At 38.3% G+C, this 15,346-nt stretch overlaps 1 protein-coding gene across 5 annotated transcripts in view; it reads left to right on the top strand.

Annotated features, from left to right (window-relative positions):
• abcg2a (ATP-binding cassette, sub-family G (WHITE), member 2a) overlaps nt 1–15,346 on the top strand; it is a 25,836-nt gene that overhangs the window by 5,553 nt on the left and 4,937 nt on the right. For 4 of the 5 annotated variants that reach the window (XM_082145892.1, XM_082145891.1, XM_082145890.1 and 1 more), the window contains exons 3-11: nt 4,099–4,158; nt 4,520–4,634; nt 6,582–6,734; nt 6,824–6,981; nt 12,270–12,421; nt 12,554–12,655; nt 13,625–13,881; nt 14,814–14,896; nt 15,100–15,189. In XM_082145892.1, coding sequence (XP_082002018.1) covers nt 4,099–4,158; nt 4,520–4,634; nt 6,582–6,734; nt 6,824–6,981; nt 12,270–12,421; nt 12,554–12,655; nt 13,625–13,881; nt 14,814–14,896; nt 15,100–15,189 — 1,170 coding nt within the window. Of the gene's footprint in view, nt 1–3,111; nt 3,193–4,098; nt 4,159–4,519; nt 4,635–6,581; nt 6,735–6,823; nt 6,982–12,269; nt 12,422–12,553; nt 12,656–13,624; nt 13,882–14,813; nt 14,897–15,099; nt 15,190–15,346 lie in introns of those variants that run through there. The other variant, XM_082145893.1, reaches the window with a different exon arrangement.

The following is a 15,346-nucleotide window of genomic DNA, read 5'->3' as shown; positions in this document are numbered from 1 at the left end:
TAGGACACTTTTTCCTGGTAATCTGGCATTATCAGGACACACTAATATTCCCCCAGTGCATTATTATACATTATATTCAACACTATATATAGGAGTTTAATGTAGTACTGACACTAAAACTCTGAAAACCAGAATTTTTTTCTCACACTGTAATTTTCATTTTGGCTGAACTATCCACAATACATTTTGTCACTATCCATGATATATATTGTTGCATTTTTGTATTGCGATATATTGTTACACCCCTATTTTACATGCATGTTTTAATGGGTGTTTTTGTATGCATGTTTTTATTTTTTGTATGTTGCATGCATGCTCGTATTTCTTCTACATTTTTTATGGATTATTCTCTGTTTTTATGTTTATTTTGGTTTGTTTTTGTATCTATTTTGTTAAGTTATGTTTTTATAGTAATACTAGTTTTCCATGTTAAAGGCGAGGTATAATGCCCTTTTCACAAGATGTAAAATAAGTCTCTGATGTCCCCAGAGTGTGTGTGTGAAGTTTTAGCTCAAAATACCCCACAGATAGTTTTATATAGCATGTTAAAGTTGTCACTTTTTGAGGGTGAGCAAAAACACACAGTTTTTGTGTCTGTCCCTTTAAATGCAAATGAGCTGCTGCTCCCGGCACAGGGGGCGGAGCTTCAACAGCTTGAGAGACTCAAGAAGAAGTGACAACATGTAGAAGCAACATTTCTGAATGGTTAGTTGATGAAGTTATGTAGCTGATGTGTAGTTATCTTCTAGTCATTGATTAGCATATTCTGTCTTGATAATCTATAAATCGTGTTCCGGGGGGCGGGGTTTATGTAAATTTTAGGGTTTGTGATGTCACTAGCCGGGAGGAATGTGGTGTAGTCTCTACCAGCCGTTTGTTGTAGTTCTTAAAAAGTGATTTCTCCCTTTGCTTTGAGCTTTGAGCGTTGTAAGTTTGCAGATGTTGTTTATGATCAAACAGCAACATTACACACTAACTAAAGTTAGAAAAGTCAAATCATAATCAACCACTCCTTTAAGTCAAGTCACCTTTATGTCTATAGCACTTTATACAATTGAAATAGTTTCAAAGCTTAACAAACATAAAAATTAACACAATAATTTATGCAAACTTCATCAAATGTGAGACGATTAGCTGTGATTTATACTGTAGTTGTCACCGAATCTGGTTCATTCTGAGTTTGATTTCACACGTCCCCCTTTACAGATGTTGAGTTCAGTCTTGTGTACGTCTGGTGGCCAGCAGATCTCTTGTTCAGACTTGTCTTCTCCCTCGCTTTTCTTCTTCTGTACCCTCCGAGAATCCCGGAGTCGATGCGAACAGAGGCACGTTTGGCCCTTGCATGAACGAACGAATGAATGAATGTGATGGTAGTGTTGGTTATTCTTGTGTGTTCACTCCTGGATTTGATCCTTTCAGAGGTCGTGGGTCTGAGAACATGTGGACGTGATGCGGGGTAACATGCGCCGTGTGATTGTGTGATTGAGGAAACCACCAGGGAGGGCTTGTGTGAATTGCAGGAAGGAAGTATGGAGATGTTTCAACCAACTCCAGCGAAATTTGCCCTCAGAAACACATGTGTTTGAGTTCACTGCAGAAATCCTTTTCTTACTCAGTGTTTTTGTCTTGTTTCCAGTCCAAATATCTAAAAATTCTTAAATCAAGATGCATTTACTAGATGAGTAAAATAATATAAGATATTATGTCCTGTTTTCCGGGGGAATTAATCAAAAATATCTTATGTAATTTTACTCATCTAGTAAATGCATCTTGATTTAAGAATTTGTAGATATTTGGACTGGAAACAAGACAAAAACACTGAGTGAGAAAAGTATTTTTTGCAGTGTAGAAACAGCATTGTTATACAAGCACACACACACACACACACCCTGTGATGAGCTCACACACACACTTTACACATGTGCATGTTTACCGAACACACACACACACACACACACATGCTTTCATAACGTGATGACCGGTGTTACGTGTTCACACCCCGCTGTGTCCAGGTTATTTTCCGACATGAAAGTCTCGGCAGAACAATAGCGCTGAACTTTCACACGGCGAGAGCGGAAAACACAAGACTCGCTCAAACTAAACGCAGCTTTCTTTCAGTGTTTGGTTTGAAGGGTTTGCTTCAGCCATCAGACCTCGACCCTTGACCTGCCGTCAGATAAGAGTCACAGAACAGAAATCACGTAACAGGACGGTCTTGAATAATCTTCATTTCTCTTCCCAAATCACTGGTTTTCACCCTCCACATCCGACAGAGTCACTCGCAGTCGTTTTACATGGCAAGAGCAAAGCCTTAATACATTTCTCTGGAAAATGAGAATTTAAATGAAGCGTATTTTTAGCACTTTTAAATTAAAATTAAATTAATTAATAAAAATGTTTTAAATTAAATTGCATTTTTTTTTATCTACCCCCTAAAATTTTCAATAACAATGCAAAAAAAATCACATTCTTATCACTGTAATACAATTATGAAAATCATCTTGTCAGAACACAGTATTAATATTTAATAAAACAGAACACAATTTTCTTTTTATACAGTATATTAATATTTTCATAAATTATTAAATATTTTATATATATATATATATATATATATATATATATATATATATATATATACATACATACATAGTATAATAGTAATAAATAAATAAATAATATATTAAAATATAAATGATCTATTTAATAGTATTAATATCTCAATATTTTATTGCAATTATTTGATTTTTTGCCCCTAATATTTTCTTTTTTTTCTTTCTTAAAATTGACGCATTCATTACAGCAAAAACTATAACCGTAGAATTTCAAAATTGTACATTATTAATTGTACTTTTTCAAAATGTTATTTTTGAATACTTAATAAGATCATTTAACTTAATTTTAGTCATTTATTAAAATACTGTTTTTAGTCTTTTCCACTGTAATGAGATTGACATGTTTTGCCAATATTCTTGTGTTCGACCCTTGTACAGGATTCCTGTGTTTGCTGTCAGCTCATCTGAGTGTGATCATTAACCCGTGTGTGTGTGTGTGTGTGTGTGTGTGTGTGTTTGAGCTGGTTGTATAAGTGCTGATGTTTATTTCCTCATCTGAATTTATGAAATGATTTAATCTGCGCCGATCAGAGACATGCGCTCGTCAGGTCTGGGTGTTTCCTCCAATAACTCTGAGGAATAGGAGGGAATATTAATCATGACTCGTTATATTCATCCGGTGTTTGTAAGTGATTTGCAGCATGCTAGCGCTTGATATACAGTAGTAGATTAAATATTAAAGGGGTGGTTGATTATGATTTGACTTTTCTAACTTTAGTTAGTGTGTAATGTTGCTGTTTGAGCATAAACAACATCTGCAAACTTACAACGCTCAAAGTTCAAAGCAAAGCGAGATAGTTTCTTTTACAGAAATCGATTTTTAAGAACTACAACAAACGGCTGGTAGAGACTACACCACATTCCTCCCGGGTTAGTGACATCACCAACCCTAAAATTTACATAAACCCCGCCCCCGGGAACACGTCACATCAGCTGCATAAAATCATCAACTAACCATTCAGAAACGTCCTGTTGTCTACATGTTGTCACTTCTTCTTGAGTCTCTCCATCTTTCCAACTTCGGTTTGAGCATAAAAGGCTAAACGTTTTAAAAATGTTCAGTGCATGAATGAGCTCTTGAAGCTCCGCCCCCTGTGCCGGGAGCAGCAGCTCATTTGCATTTAAAGGGACAGACACAAAAACTGTGTGTTTTTGCTCACTCTCAAAAAGTGACAACTTTAACATGCTATATAAAAATATCTGTGGGGTATTTAGAGCTGAAACTTCACACACACACTCTGGGGACATCAGAGACTTATTTAACATCTTGTGAAAAGGGCATTATACCACCCCTTTAATATTAAAATATTCTGGTCTCCCAAAAAGAAACTGCATTTCACGATAGCTTCGAATGTGGCTCATCCAATCAGAATCCCGTGTGTGTTTGGGTTTACATTTGGTTTTATTTAATTATATAATGATGATGAAGAAGAAAACGAGGTGATGATAATTATTACATAATTCTGTATGTTATTTTCTCCAGTGGCATCATGAAGCCGGGACTGAATGCCATATTAGGAGCGACCGGGAGCGGGAAATCATCGTAAGATCTGTCTTATCTGTCTCTTTGCTGAATAAAAGTATTAATTTCTTAACAGAAAGTAAAAAAATCTAGTGTATATACTGTCATTTTACTTATCTAGTAAATGCATCTTGATTTGTTATTATTTTTGGATATTTGGACTGGAAACAAGACAAAAATACTGATTACGAAAAGCATTTTTTGCAGTGTAAAACAATAGCATGGCATGAACTCAAAACATGGACAAGAATAGAACGCTTACCAACAGTGGCTACACAAACAATACTTGACAAACACACACGGCAAACATGAGGGCTTACATATACAAGACTAATGACTAGACAAGACGTGACACTGATGTTGTTTAAATGTTTTAATGAAGGTTCCTGGATGTTCTGGCGGCTCGTAAGGATCCCGCTGGACTTTCCGGAGAGGTTCTTATAGACGGAGCGCCTCAACCACCGAACTTCAAGTGTCTGTCGGGATATGTAGTGCAGGTATAAACACTTTTCCAAACAAATCAATGCAGTTCACTGAAAAAAATGCGTTTCTTTCTTAGTATTTTTGTCTTGTTTCCAGTCCAAATATCAAACATTTCTTAAATCAAGATGCATTTACTAGATGAGTAAAATGACATAAGATATTATGTCCTGTTTTCTGGGGGAATTAATAAAAATGAAGTGAGTTGATGCTTAAAAAAAGCAAAATGATCTGCCAATGGGGAGAAAAATAATGTTGTTTCTGTTTGAATTAAGATAATTTTTCTCCCCATTGGCAGATCATTTTGCATCTTGATTTAAGAAATGTTTGATATTTGGACTGGAAACAAGACAAAAACACTGAGTAAGAAAAGCATGTTTTGCAGTGAACTGGTTCATAAACTGTGAGCACAAACACTTAGTAAAGAAGCAGCAGAGATTTGAGGAATCATTCATGTCTGAAGCTCAAACGCTCAACTTTAACACTCATGCTTGACTCTAAAACTGACTTCAGCATTTTAAAGAGGAAGTTGAACTCGTTTTTTCTGTACAAAACGTGTCGTGACTAAGGGATTTGTGAGATTGCTGACTAAGATTAGAGTAGTAGGAGTGTAACTTTCGAGCAGTTTAGTTTGTTTTCCTTCCATACACACTTAAAAATAAAGGTTCTTTATTGGCATTGAAGAACCTTTATAAAGTTTTTAATGTTGCCCAGACAGCAACATGTGGATTTAACGCGTACCAGATGTGGGCCGGATCTGGGTCGACACTAATTTGCTGTCTGGGTGTATATGCTTTAAAACAAACCATGTGTAAGTTCACGCCATTGCTGAGTTTTTCCTCCTTAAAACTGCAGTGAACCAAAGACAGTCTCAAAAACACGCTTTGAAACCTTGTAACCAATCAGATCAACGTGTGATCATCAACGAGTGGATCTCTGAGCTGTGTGAGTGAGTGGAGGTGGGGCTCATTTGCATATTCATAGAACCGTCACAATCATGTGACCAAACCCGTCAATGAGAGGGCGGAGATAGCGAACGGGAACATGTTTTTTGTGACATTAGCAACTCATTATTAGCTGTTCAATAATGTATTCAAGCAAAAGGCTAATCATATTAATTAATGTCATGCTCTCGACTTGTAGACAAACCTGTAGAATTCGCTCTTAGTCTTAATCTTCTGAATCAGTTTCTGGTTCAAACATATATGACTGAATTAAACCAAACAAAATATTAAACATTGTGTAGCGTTTACTGGAGTAAAGTTGAGTGAGTGAATCAGGGAATCCGAGCTGCTGTGAGTGAGTGGAGGCGGGGCTCATTTGCATATTCATGGGGCCGCGCATACTAAATGAGGCAAGGGTGTCGAGTTACATTCAAGATATTTTAAGGCATGAAGAAGTTTAAAAGTTCAAATGTATTTGTATAAAACATTCAGAAACAACCACAGTGCTTAACAATGTCAGGATACACTCAAATAAACAAACAAAAAAGAAAATATTTTCACTGGGAAAAATTTTCACTTGACTGCAGAGGAACTTACAATAGATTGCTTTAAAGCAGCAGCTTTACCATATTGTAAATAGTCATAACAGTAAATTATGCATAATTACATGCAACTAACCCTCAACCCTAATCCTACCCTAACCCTATAGTAAGTACATGTAGTTACTTAATATTACATTACACAGTACTTAAATATATAATTACACTAGAACAATGACACCTTAAAATAAAGTGTAACCTAAATATGTTTAAGAGTGTAAGTACGGTGTAATAGAGTTACTATAAGTTCTGTTTTCTTCTGGAGTCTGAATTCCTCTAAATCTAATAACTCTTTAATCTAATCTCAAATCACGCCAGGCGTGTCACGAGACACTCTTCTTCCGTCTCAAAGTGTGCGTGTTCAGAAAGTGCTCAGTCACGGTATAAACACTGACAGTGTGTGTGTGTGTGTGTGTGTCAGGATGATGTGGTCATGGGGACGCTGACTGTGCGGGAGAATCTGCGTTTCTCAGCCGCTTTACGGCTCCCGAGGACGATCAGACAACGAGAGAAAGATGAGAAGGTGGAGAGACTCATCCAGGAGCTCGGCTTGAGCAAAGTGGCAGATTCACGGGTAACACACAACACACACTTCAGGAGTTATAATCATTAAACACTAAAATATGGCTTTGCTCACGGCTGCTCTGATTGGCTGGTTCACAGGTGGGCACACAGCTGATTCGTGGAATTTCGGGAGGAGAGAGGAAGAGGACGAACATCGGCATGGAGTTGATCATCGATCCATCTGTGCTTTTCCTGGACGAACCGACGACAGGCCTCGACGCCAGCACTGCCAACTCTGTCCTCATGCTTCTGAAGAAGTGTGTTTACACACACACACACTCACACACACGCACACACGCATGCACGCCCACTCACTCACTCACGCACACACACTCACACTCACACACAAACACACACTCACACACACACACACACACACACACACACACACACACACACACACACACACACACACACACACACACACACACACACACACACACTCTCACACACACACACACACACACACACACACTCACATTCACATTCACGTTCACACTTACACACATTCACTCACTCACTCTCACATTCACATTCACACTTACACACATTCACTCACTCACACACACACACACACACACACACACACACACACACACACACACACACACACACACACACACTTACACACTAACCCTAACAAATAAGAAATGTTGGGGAAAGAATGATACTTTTAAACACGAAACTAAACCACCAGTAGGTGGCGGCAGGTGACCGTCTTAATGAGTGAGTCATTGAGTCATTCATTCAAACGATTCGTTCGAATGACGGATTCATTCAAGAATGAGGCAGTTGTTTATGAATGAGTCATTGAATCTGTGACTCAAATTATTCGTTTACATTTACATTTATTCCTTTAGCACATGCTTTTATCCAAAGTGACTTACGTACATAGCTAGTCACATAGTTTCCCAGTTTAGTCTAACGCAGTATATGTACTTCATGTACTTTTTTAAATTTTTATAAATAGATATAGAAGAGAGAGTGTTAGTATTACAGTTTTTTCCGATTGCTAAACGACAGTGAGCACAACTGGAGCTACATGTGCAAAACTCTAACTACAGTCTGCACTACCAACAGTCACCTGAGCTAAACAGTTCACATCACCTGCAAAACTCACTCCAAGCAACACAACTCTTAACACATGGCTCAAAACAGGCTCAGTGCAGCCAAACACTACACACAACCCTCACTGAGATAACACACACTGTCACTCAGAACACACTGAGAGGAAACACACTACACACAACCCTCACTGAGGTAACACACACTGTCACTCAGAACACACTGAGAGGAAAAACACTAGCATCAAACACCAATACAGAAAATACTAACTTTTCATCTTTACAGTTTGAACAATTTCAGTGACTTCATACAAAGTAATGTTTTCTTCAAAGAAAAGAGTGACATTCTTTCACATGATTTATTAAAATTTTTAGAACATAACAATTCTTTAAGGTAAATGAAAATTAGCAGTTTGCTTAAATAGTCTGTAGTAATTTACGGAATTACAGTAATGAGAAAAAAAAGGTAGAAACTAAAAGTACTAAAATGTGTGTGTGTGTGTGTGTGTGTGTGTGTGTGTGTGTGTGTTCACTAACAAGTCTAAAACAAGACCCCTGCTTAGCCTTTCAGCTGAAACTGCAGTCATCAGTGTTTGAAAGGCACAAGGCTGAAATCTATTCTGTTTTGAATGTGTGGTTCACAGTTTTGACAGCAGTGTGTTAGCATTTGAACAAAGTGCTGTAAATCCACAGTGTTGTGCAGGTTGTGGTTAAAGTCATGGGATAAGTGTGTAGAGTTTTGAAAACTGTGTTCAAGCAATGAAAAACGAACTAGATTTTGGTCCACATGAACTGCTGCTGTGCAGACTGTAGTTAGAGTTTTGCACATGTGACTCCAGGTGTGCCCACTGTCGTTTAGCAATCGAAAAAAACTGTAATGGATCAAGATGCGTCTTCAGCTGTTTCTTGAAAATGTCTATGGACTGAGCAGCTCTGCTTGAGTTTGGCAGGTCATTCCTCCAGCAGCGATCAGTCTAGGTAAAGGTCCGAGAAAGAGATTTTGTGCCTCTTTGAGATGGCACCACAAGACGACGTTCACCTACAGAACACAAGCTTCTGGAGGACACGTGAGTCTGAAGTAATGAGTTTAGGTAAAAGGCAGCAGAGCCAGTGGTTGTTCTGTATCCAAACGTCAGTGACTTGAATTTGTTGCGACCGGCAACTGGCAACCAGTGCAATTTAGTGAGGAGAGGAGTGACGTGTGCTCTCTTCGGCTCAATAAAGACCACTCTTGCTGCAGCATTCTGGATCAAGCGCTTGGACAAGGAGTTGTGTAGCTCCGATAGGAAGGGCCTGATCCTCCTAATGTTGTATAAGGTAAATCTGCAGGACCGGGCCGTTCTAGCAATGTGGTCTGTGGAGTTCAACTGATCATCAATCACATCTCCAAGGCCTACTGCTGAATGGAGAAGTTGTGATGAAGTGATCGGTTGGACGGGACCACAGGCAGTTCTGTCTTCACAAGGTGTAGTTGAAGGTGATGGTTCTTCATCCAGCCAGAAATGTCTGTTATAAATGCGAGCAGCTACCTTCGGATCCTCTGGCTGGATTGAGAAGTAGAGTTGTGTGTCATCAGTGTAGCAGTGATGGGAAAAGCCATGTTTCTGAATGACAGATCCTATTGATGCCATGTAAATGGAGAAGAGAAGCGGTCCCAGCACTGAGCCCTGAGGCACTCCAATAGCTAGATGATAGCAGTGATTGGATAAAACATGTTTCTGAATGTCAGATCCTAGTGATCTCATGTAGATGGAGAAGAGAAGCGGTCCCAGCACTGAGCCCTGAGGCACTCCAGTAGTAGGCACTTAATATTAACATTTTTTGAACTGTTGTATGAATTCAGTGTCATTTTCAATCATGATGGCATTCAGAAAACAGCACTCTTGGTTGTGTAATGTTGCTTAACTGTATCATATGTTATACATATAAAAACATTTGTGTGTGTGTAAGTGTTGAGTAAGTGTGGATGTCAACCAATCTGGCTTCAAGAAAGGACATTCAACTGAGACTGCATTACTGTCAGTCACAGAAGCCCTACGGATCGCAAAAGCTGCTTCCAAATCTTCAGTCCTCATTCTCCTGGATCTGTCTGCTGCCTTCGACACGGTGAATCATCAGATCCTTCTGTCCACCCTCTCATCACTGGGCATCACAGGAACTTCACTCCACTGGTTTGAGTCCTATCTCACAGGTAGGTCCTTCAAGGTCGCATGGAGAGGCGAGGTATCCAGAGCACATCAGCTGACCACAGGGGTTCCCCAGGGTTCAGTTCTTGGTCCCCTCCTCTTCTCCATCTACACCACATCACTGGGACACATCATACAGGCACACGGTTTTTCCTACCACTGCTATGCTGATGACACGCAGCTCTTCCTCTCCTTTCAACCAGATGATCCCACAGTAGCTGCACGGGTCTCAAGCTGTCTGGCGGACATCTCCACATGGATGAAGGAACACCACCTGCAGCTCAACCTGGCAAAGACTGAGCTTCTCGTCCTCCCTGCCAATCCGTCTCTACAGCACGACTTCACCATCCAGCTAGAGTCATCATTAATCACCCCATCAAGATCGGTCAGAAATCTTGGAGTAACGTTTGATGACCAGCTGACCTTCACAGATCACATTTCAAAGACAGCTCGATCATGCAGGTTTGCACTGCACAACATCAGGAAGATCAGGCCTTTCCTAACTGAGCATGCAACACAACTTATCGTCCAGGCCCTGGTCATCTCTAGGCTTGACTACTGCAATGCCCTTCTGGCTGGACTCCCAGCATGTGCGACCAAACCCCTACAGATGATCCAGAATGCTGCAGCTCGTCTTGTCTTCAACGAGCCCAAGAGGGCCCACGTCACTCCTCTGTTCATCTCTCTGCACTGGCTACCTCTAGCTGCTCGCATCAAGTTCAAGGCACTGACGCTTGCTTACAGAACTATCACAGGCTCAGCTCCCTCCTACTTTCACTCACTCCTACGAGTCTACATCCCTACCAGACACCTACGATCGGTCAACGAGCGACGTCTCATGGTTCCATCACAGAAAGCCACAAAATCACTTTCCAGAACATTCTCATTTACAGTTCCATGCTGGTGGAACGCTCTCCCCACCCTCATCCGGAATGCAGAATCCCTGACAACATTCAAAAAACAGCTGAAAACCAATCTCTTCCGCGAGCACTTAACCTTATAGAAAAAAAAAAAAAAAAAAAAAAAAAATTCCTTTCCCTTTGAAACATCACTTATCAAGGCAAGGCAAGGCAAGGCAAGTTTATTTATGTAGCACATTTCATACACAATGGCAATTCAAAGTGCTTTACATAGAAGAAATTAAAATAATGAAAAGAAATAAGAATAATTAAAACAGTTTAGAAAAATAAAATAAAATACAGTACTTTTAAAAAATAAAAAAGAATATTTATTATAGATCTTTCTTTCAAAGGATTCCCTTAAGACTTAAATCTTTCAACCTTCTTTTAACCTTCAATCTTCTTACGACTTCCATCTATCAACTTTCCTTTAACTTTCTTTTCTCCCTCATTTACTCACACGTTGTTTTCACTTTCTTTAGCACTTTAGCACTGCGTTCACATTCTTTCTCAGACGAAAACTTTAATATCGTCATTTAAATACTGTTCTACTTTCAAACCCACATTAATCACTTTCACATTATCACCTTCTGAGTGGGCATTTACAGTTTCGGGCTAAATGCCCTGCTGACATAGGAGAAATTAAAATAATTAAAAGATATAAGAATAATTAAAACAGTTTAGAAAAATAGAGTAAAATACAGTACAGTACAAACAGTCGGACGAACAGCGGCACAGTGCTCATTCAGTAAATGCACAGCTAAACAGAAGTGTTTTGAGTCTGGATTTGAATGTGACCACTGTAGGAGCACATCTGATCTCTTCTGGAAGCTGGTTCCAGCATAATAGCTAAAAGCAGACTCACCATGCTCAGAGTGAACCCTCGGTATTTCTAGCTGATATGATCCTAATGATCTGAGTGATCTGTTGGGTTTATATTCAGTGAGCATATCTGCAATGTATTGAGGTCCTAGGCCATTGAATGATTTATATACCAGTAATAATACTTTAAAATCAATCCTAAATCTAACTGGGAGCCAGTGTAAAGACCTGAGGACTGGTGTGATATGTTCATATTTCCTGGTTCTGCTCAGAATCCTGGCGCACGCGTGTGAGGCTTATGCTACCCTGAATAATACCTGAACTTCGTATTTTGAGCACTTCCTGCGTTGTTGTTGCTTTTGCCTCTTTATGATGACTCGCTGAACTTAGTCCTAATTTGTAAGTCGCTTTGGATAAGGGCGTCTGCTAAATGACTAAATGTAAATGTAAATGTAAATGTAAATGTGTGTGTGTGTGTGTGTGTGTGTGTGTGTGTGAGTAAGTGTGTGTGTGTTGAGATGAACATAAACAGACATTCTGTCTTTTAAGCGTGTGTGTGTATGTGTGTGTTCAGAATGGCTCGCAACGGTCGCACCATCATCCTCTCCATCCATCAGCCGCGCTACTCGATCTACCGTCTGTTCGACAGCTTGACGCTCCTGGTGGGAGGAAGGATGGTGTATCACGGGCCGGCTCAGGACGCCCTGCAGTACTTCAGTGAGATCGGTGAGAACACACACACACACACACACACACAGACTCTCTCACACACAGACTCTCTCACACACACACACACACACACACACACACACACACACACACACACACACACTCTCATGTCTTCTGTTTGTGTGTCAGGATACACCTGTGAACCTCATAACAACCCTGCTGATTTCTTCCTGGATGTCATCAATGGAGACTCAACGGCTGTTGCTCTCAACAAGTTACACAACAGTGAGGGTACGACACACACACACACACACACACACGCGTGCGCGCGAACACACACACACACACACACACCCTTCTGTGTGTCTGCAGTCTCGCTGTATAACAGCCACTTTGATGCTTTTTTTGGAGTCAAGAACCGTCCATTCATATAATATCTACACACACTGGAGTGATATAAATTACCACAGTGGATATATATTACCATAGTGGAATTTGAATAAATATTTACTACTATATTAAATACATCATTCAGCCCTCGGGTGTAAATATCACAAATATGGAGATTTTAATATGTTTAACATTTAGCTTATTTTAACTAATTCATTTGAAATATATAATATTTATCCTTCAGAAATATCATGAGAAATTTATTTTTTTCCTGTCATTTTTATTTTTAATTTTATTAGTAGTTTAAGTATTTCTATTTAGCTTTAATTTATTTTTATTTCAGTTTTAGTAATTTGAGGTACTTTTTAATACATCTTAAACCTAATATAAACTTAATATATTTATTTCAGTTATTTGCCCAGGCAATTTTTTGTTGAAGTTTTCCATGTAACATTTATAATGTGTTTTTTTTAAGCCTTTAGTAACACATTTGTAATAGTTTAAGTGAAGGATAAAGTGCAGGATCATGTGTGTGTGAATGTCAGAACTGGACCAGGATCAGCTGAACGTCTCTGAACTTGTGACGTACCAAGTCATAATTACGAGACAAAGACGAGATTATGACATATTATGACAGTCAAACATAAGTCATATATCAACATTTTATGTCATAATTATAATTTGTCAATTTCAAATTTTATTTCGTAATTTTAACTTATGTCATCATTTCAACTTTTTATTTCATAATTATAACTATTTGTTGATTTAGATTTTTTTTTCATAATTTCAACTTTTTATGTCATTATCAAAATTGAAGTCAATTTAAAATTGAATGATTGATGAATCACACTACATGCGTGTGAATGCCAGAACTGGACCAGGATCAGCTGAGCTCATCTCTGAAGGGCATCGAGGATCGTTTAGTGGAGGAATACAGGAATAGCTCCAGCTTCAAACACACCAAAGGTGAACTGGAGCGCATCGTTCAGGGTCAGCAGAACAGCATTCGGGTCAAAACCAAAACCAGAACCATCACCTACAGCACGTCCTTCTTCCACCAGTTCAACTGGGTCCTCAAGAGAACCTTCCGGAACCTGATGCTCAACCCGCAGACCTCCTTCGCTCAGGTCAGGCGCTCAACGGCTGAACACATAAAAACGTTGAAATTGTGACGTACCAAGTCATAATTACGAGACTAAGTCGAGATTGACATATCGAACAGTCGAACATTAGTCATATGTCATAATTTCAACTTTTTATGTCTTAATTAGAATTAAAATAAATTAAAATTTATTTTGTAATTTTAACTTAGAATGTCATAATTTCAAAGTTTTATGTCATAATTAGAATTTGTCAATTTAAAATTTAATTTCGTAATTTTAACAGAATGTCAATTTAAATTTTTTGTCATAATTAGAAATTAAGCCAATTTCAAATTTAATTTCGTAATTTTAACTTAGAATGTCATAATTTCAACTTAATCATAATTAGAATTTGCCAATTTCAAATTTTATTTAATAATTTTTACTTAGTATGTCATAATTTCAACTTTTTAGGTCATAATTATAACTTTATAAGTTGATTTCGATTTTTTTTGGTGTAATTTTAAATTAGTATGGCATAATTTCAACTTTCTATGTCATAATTAGAACTTTATGAGTCGATTTTGAATTTTATTTCATAATTTAGTCTTGGTATGTCATCATTTCAACTTTTTGTCATAATTAGAATTTAAGCCAATTTCAAATTTTATTTTATAATTTTAACTTGGCATATCATAATTTCAACATAGTTTCAACATTTTATGTCATTATAACTTGATCAAGAACTTGATTACCGGTATATATCTTGATTATAAGTTGATTTAGAATTTTATTTGTTAATTTAGACTTGGTATGTCATCATTTTACTTTTTAATGACCAGTATAACTTTTTAAGTCATAATTTCATTATGAAAGAAAAAGTAAGAAAGCAGAAAGAAAAAAAGAAAATGAAAGAAAACGAAAAAGATGAAGTTTTAATTGATGTTTGTATATTAATGTGAGTATTGTTCCTTTAGATCGGGGTCGTACTCTTCCTGGCTCTGGTTGTTGGAGCGATATTTTTCGGATTGAAGGAAAACTCCAGTGGGATTCAGAACCGGTACGAAACACGTTCATCCAGTTCATCAGTGTTTGAATCACAGAACAGAAGCTGTAGCATCGCACTCATTTATGAAATACAATTTACTGAATGATATTGTGTGAAATAATTGTCACAATGTTGTGTGAATCCCATATTTTCCTTCAGCCAGTGAAAAACTCAAGTTGTTTGTTCCGTAATAATAGTGTGTGTGTGTATTTCAGGATCGGCGCCTTATTCTTCATCACTACTAATCAGTGCTTTAGTTCAGTTTCATCAGCTGAACTCTTCATCTCAGAGAGGAAACTGTTTGTGTAAGTACACACACTCACAGACACACACACACACACACACACACACACACACACACACACACACACACACACACACACACGCGCACACACATGCACACACACTCACAGACACACACACAAACACTCACACACACACATACACACACTCACACACACA

The sequence above is a fragment of the Leuciscus leuciscus genome, assembly GCF_965113295.1.
Source record: "Leuciscus leuciscus genome assembly, chromosome: 18".
Lineage (NCBI taxonomy): Eukaryota > Metazoa > Chordata > Actinopteri > Cypriniformes > Leuciscidae > Leuciscus > Leuciscus leuciscus.
Note: the sequence above shows the minus strand (reverse complement) of the source record. Positions and strands in the feature narration are given on the sequence as shown.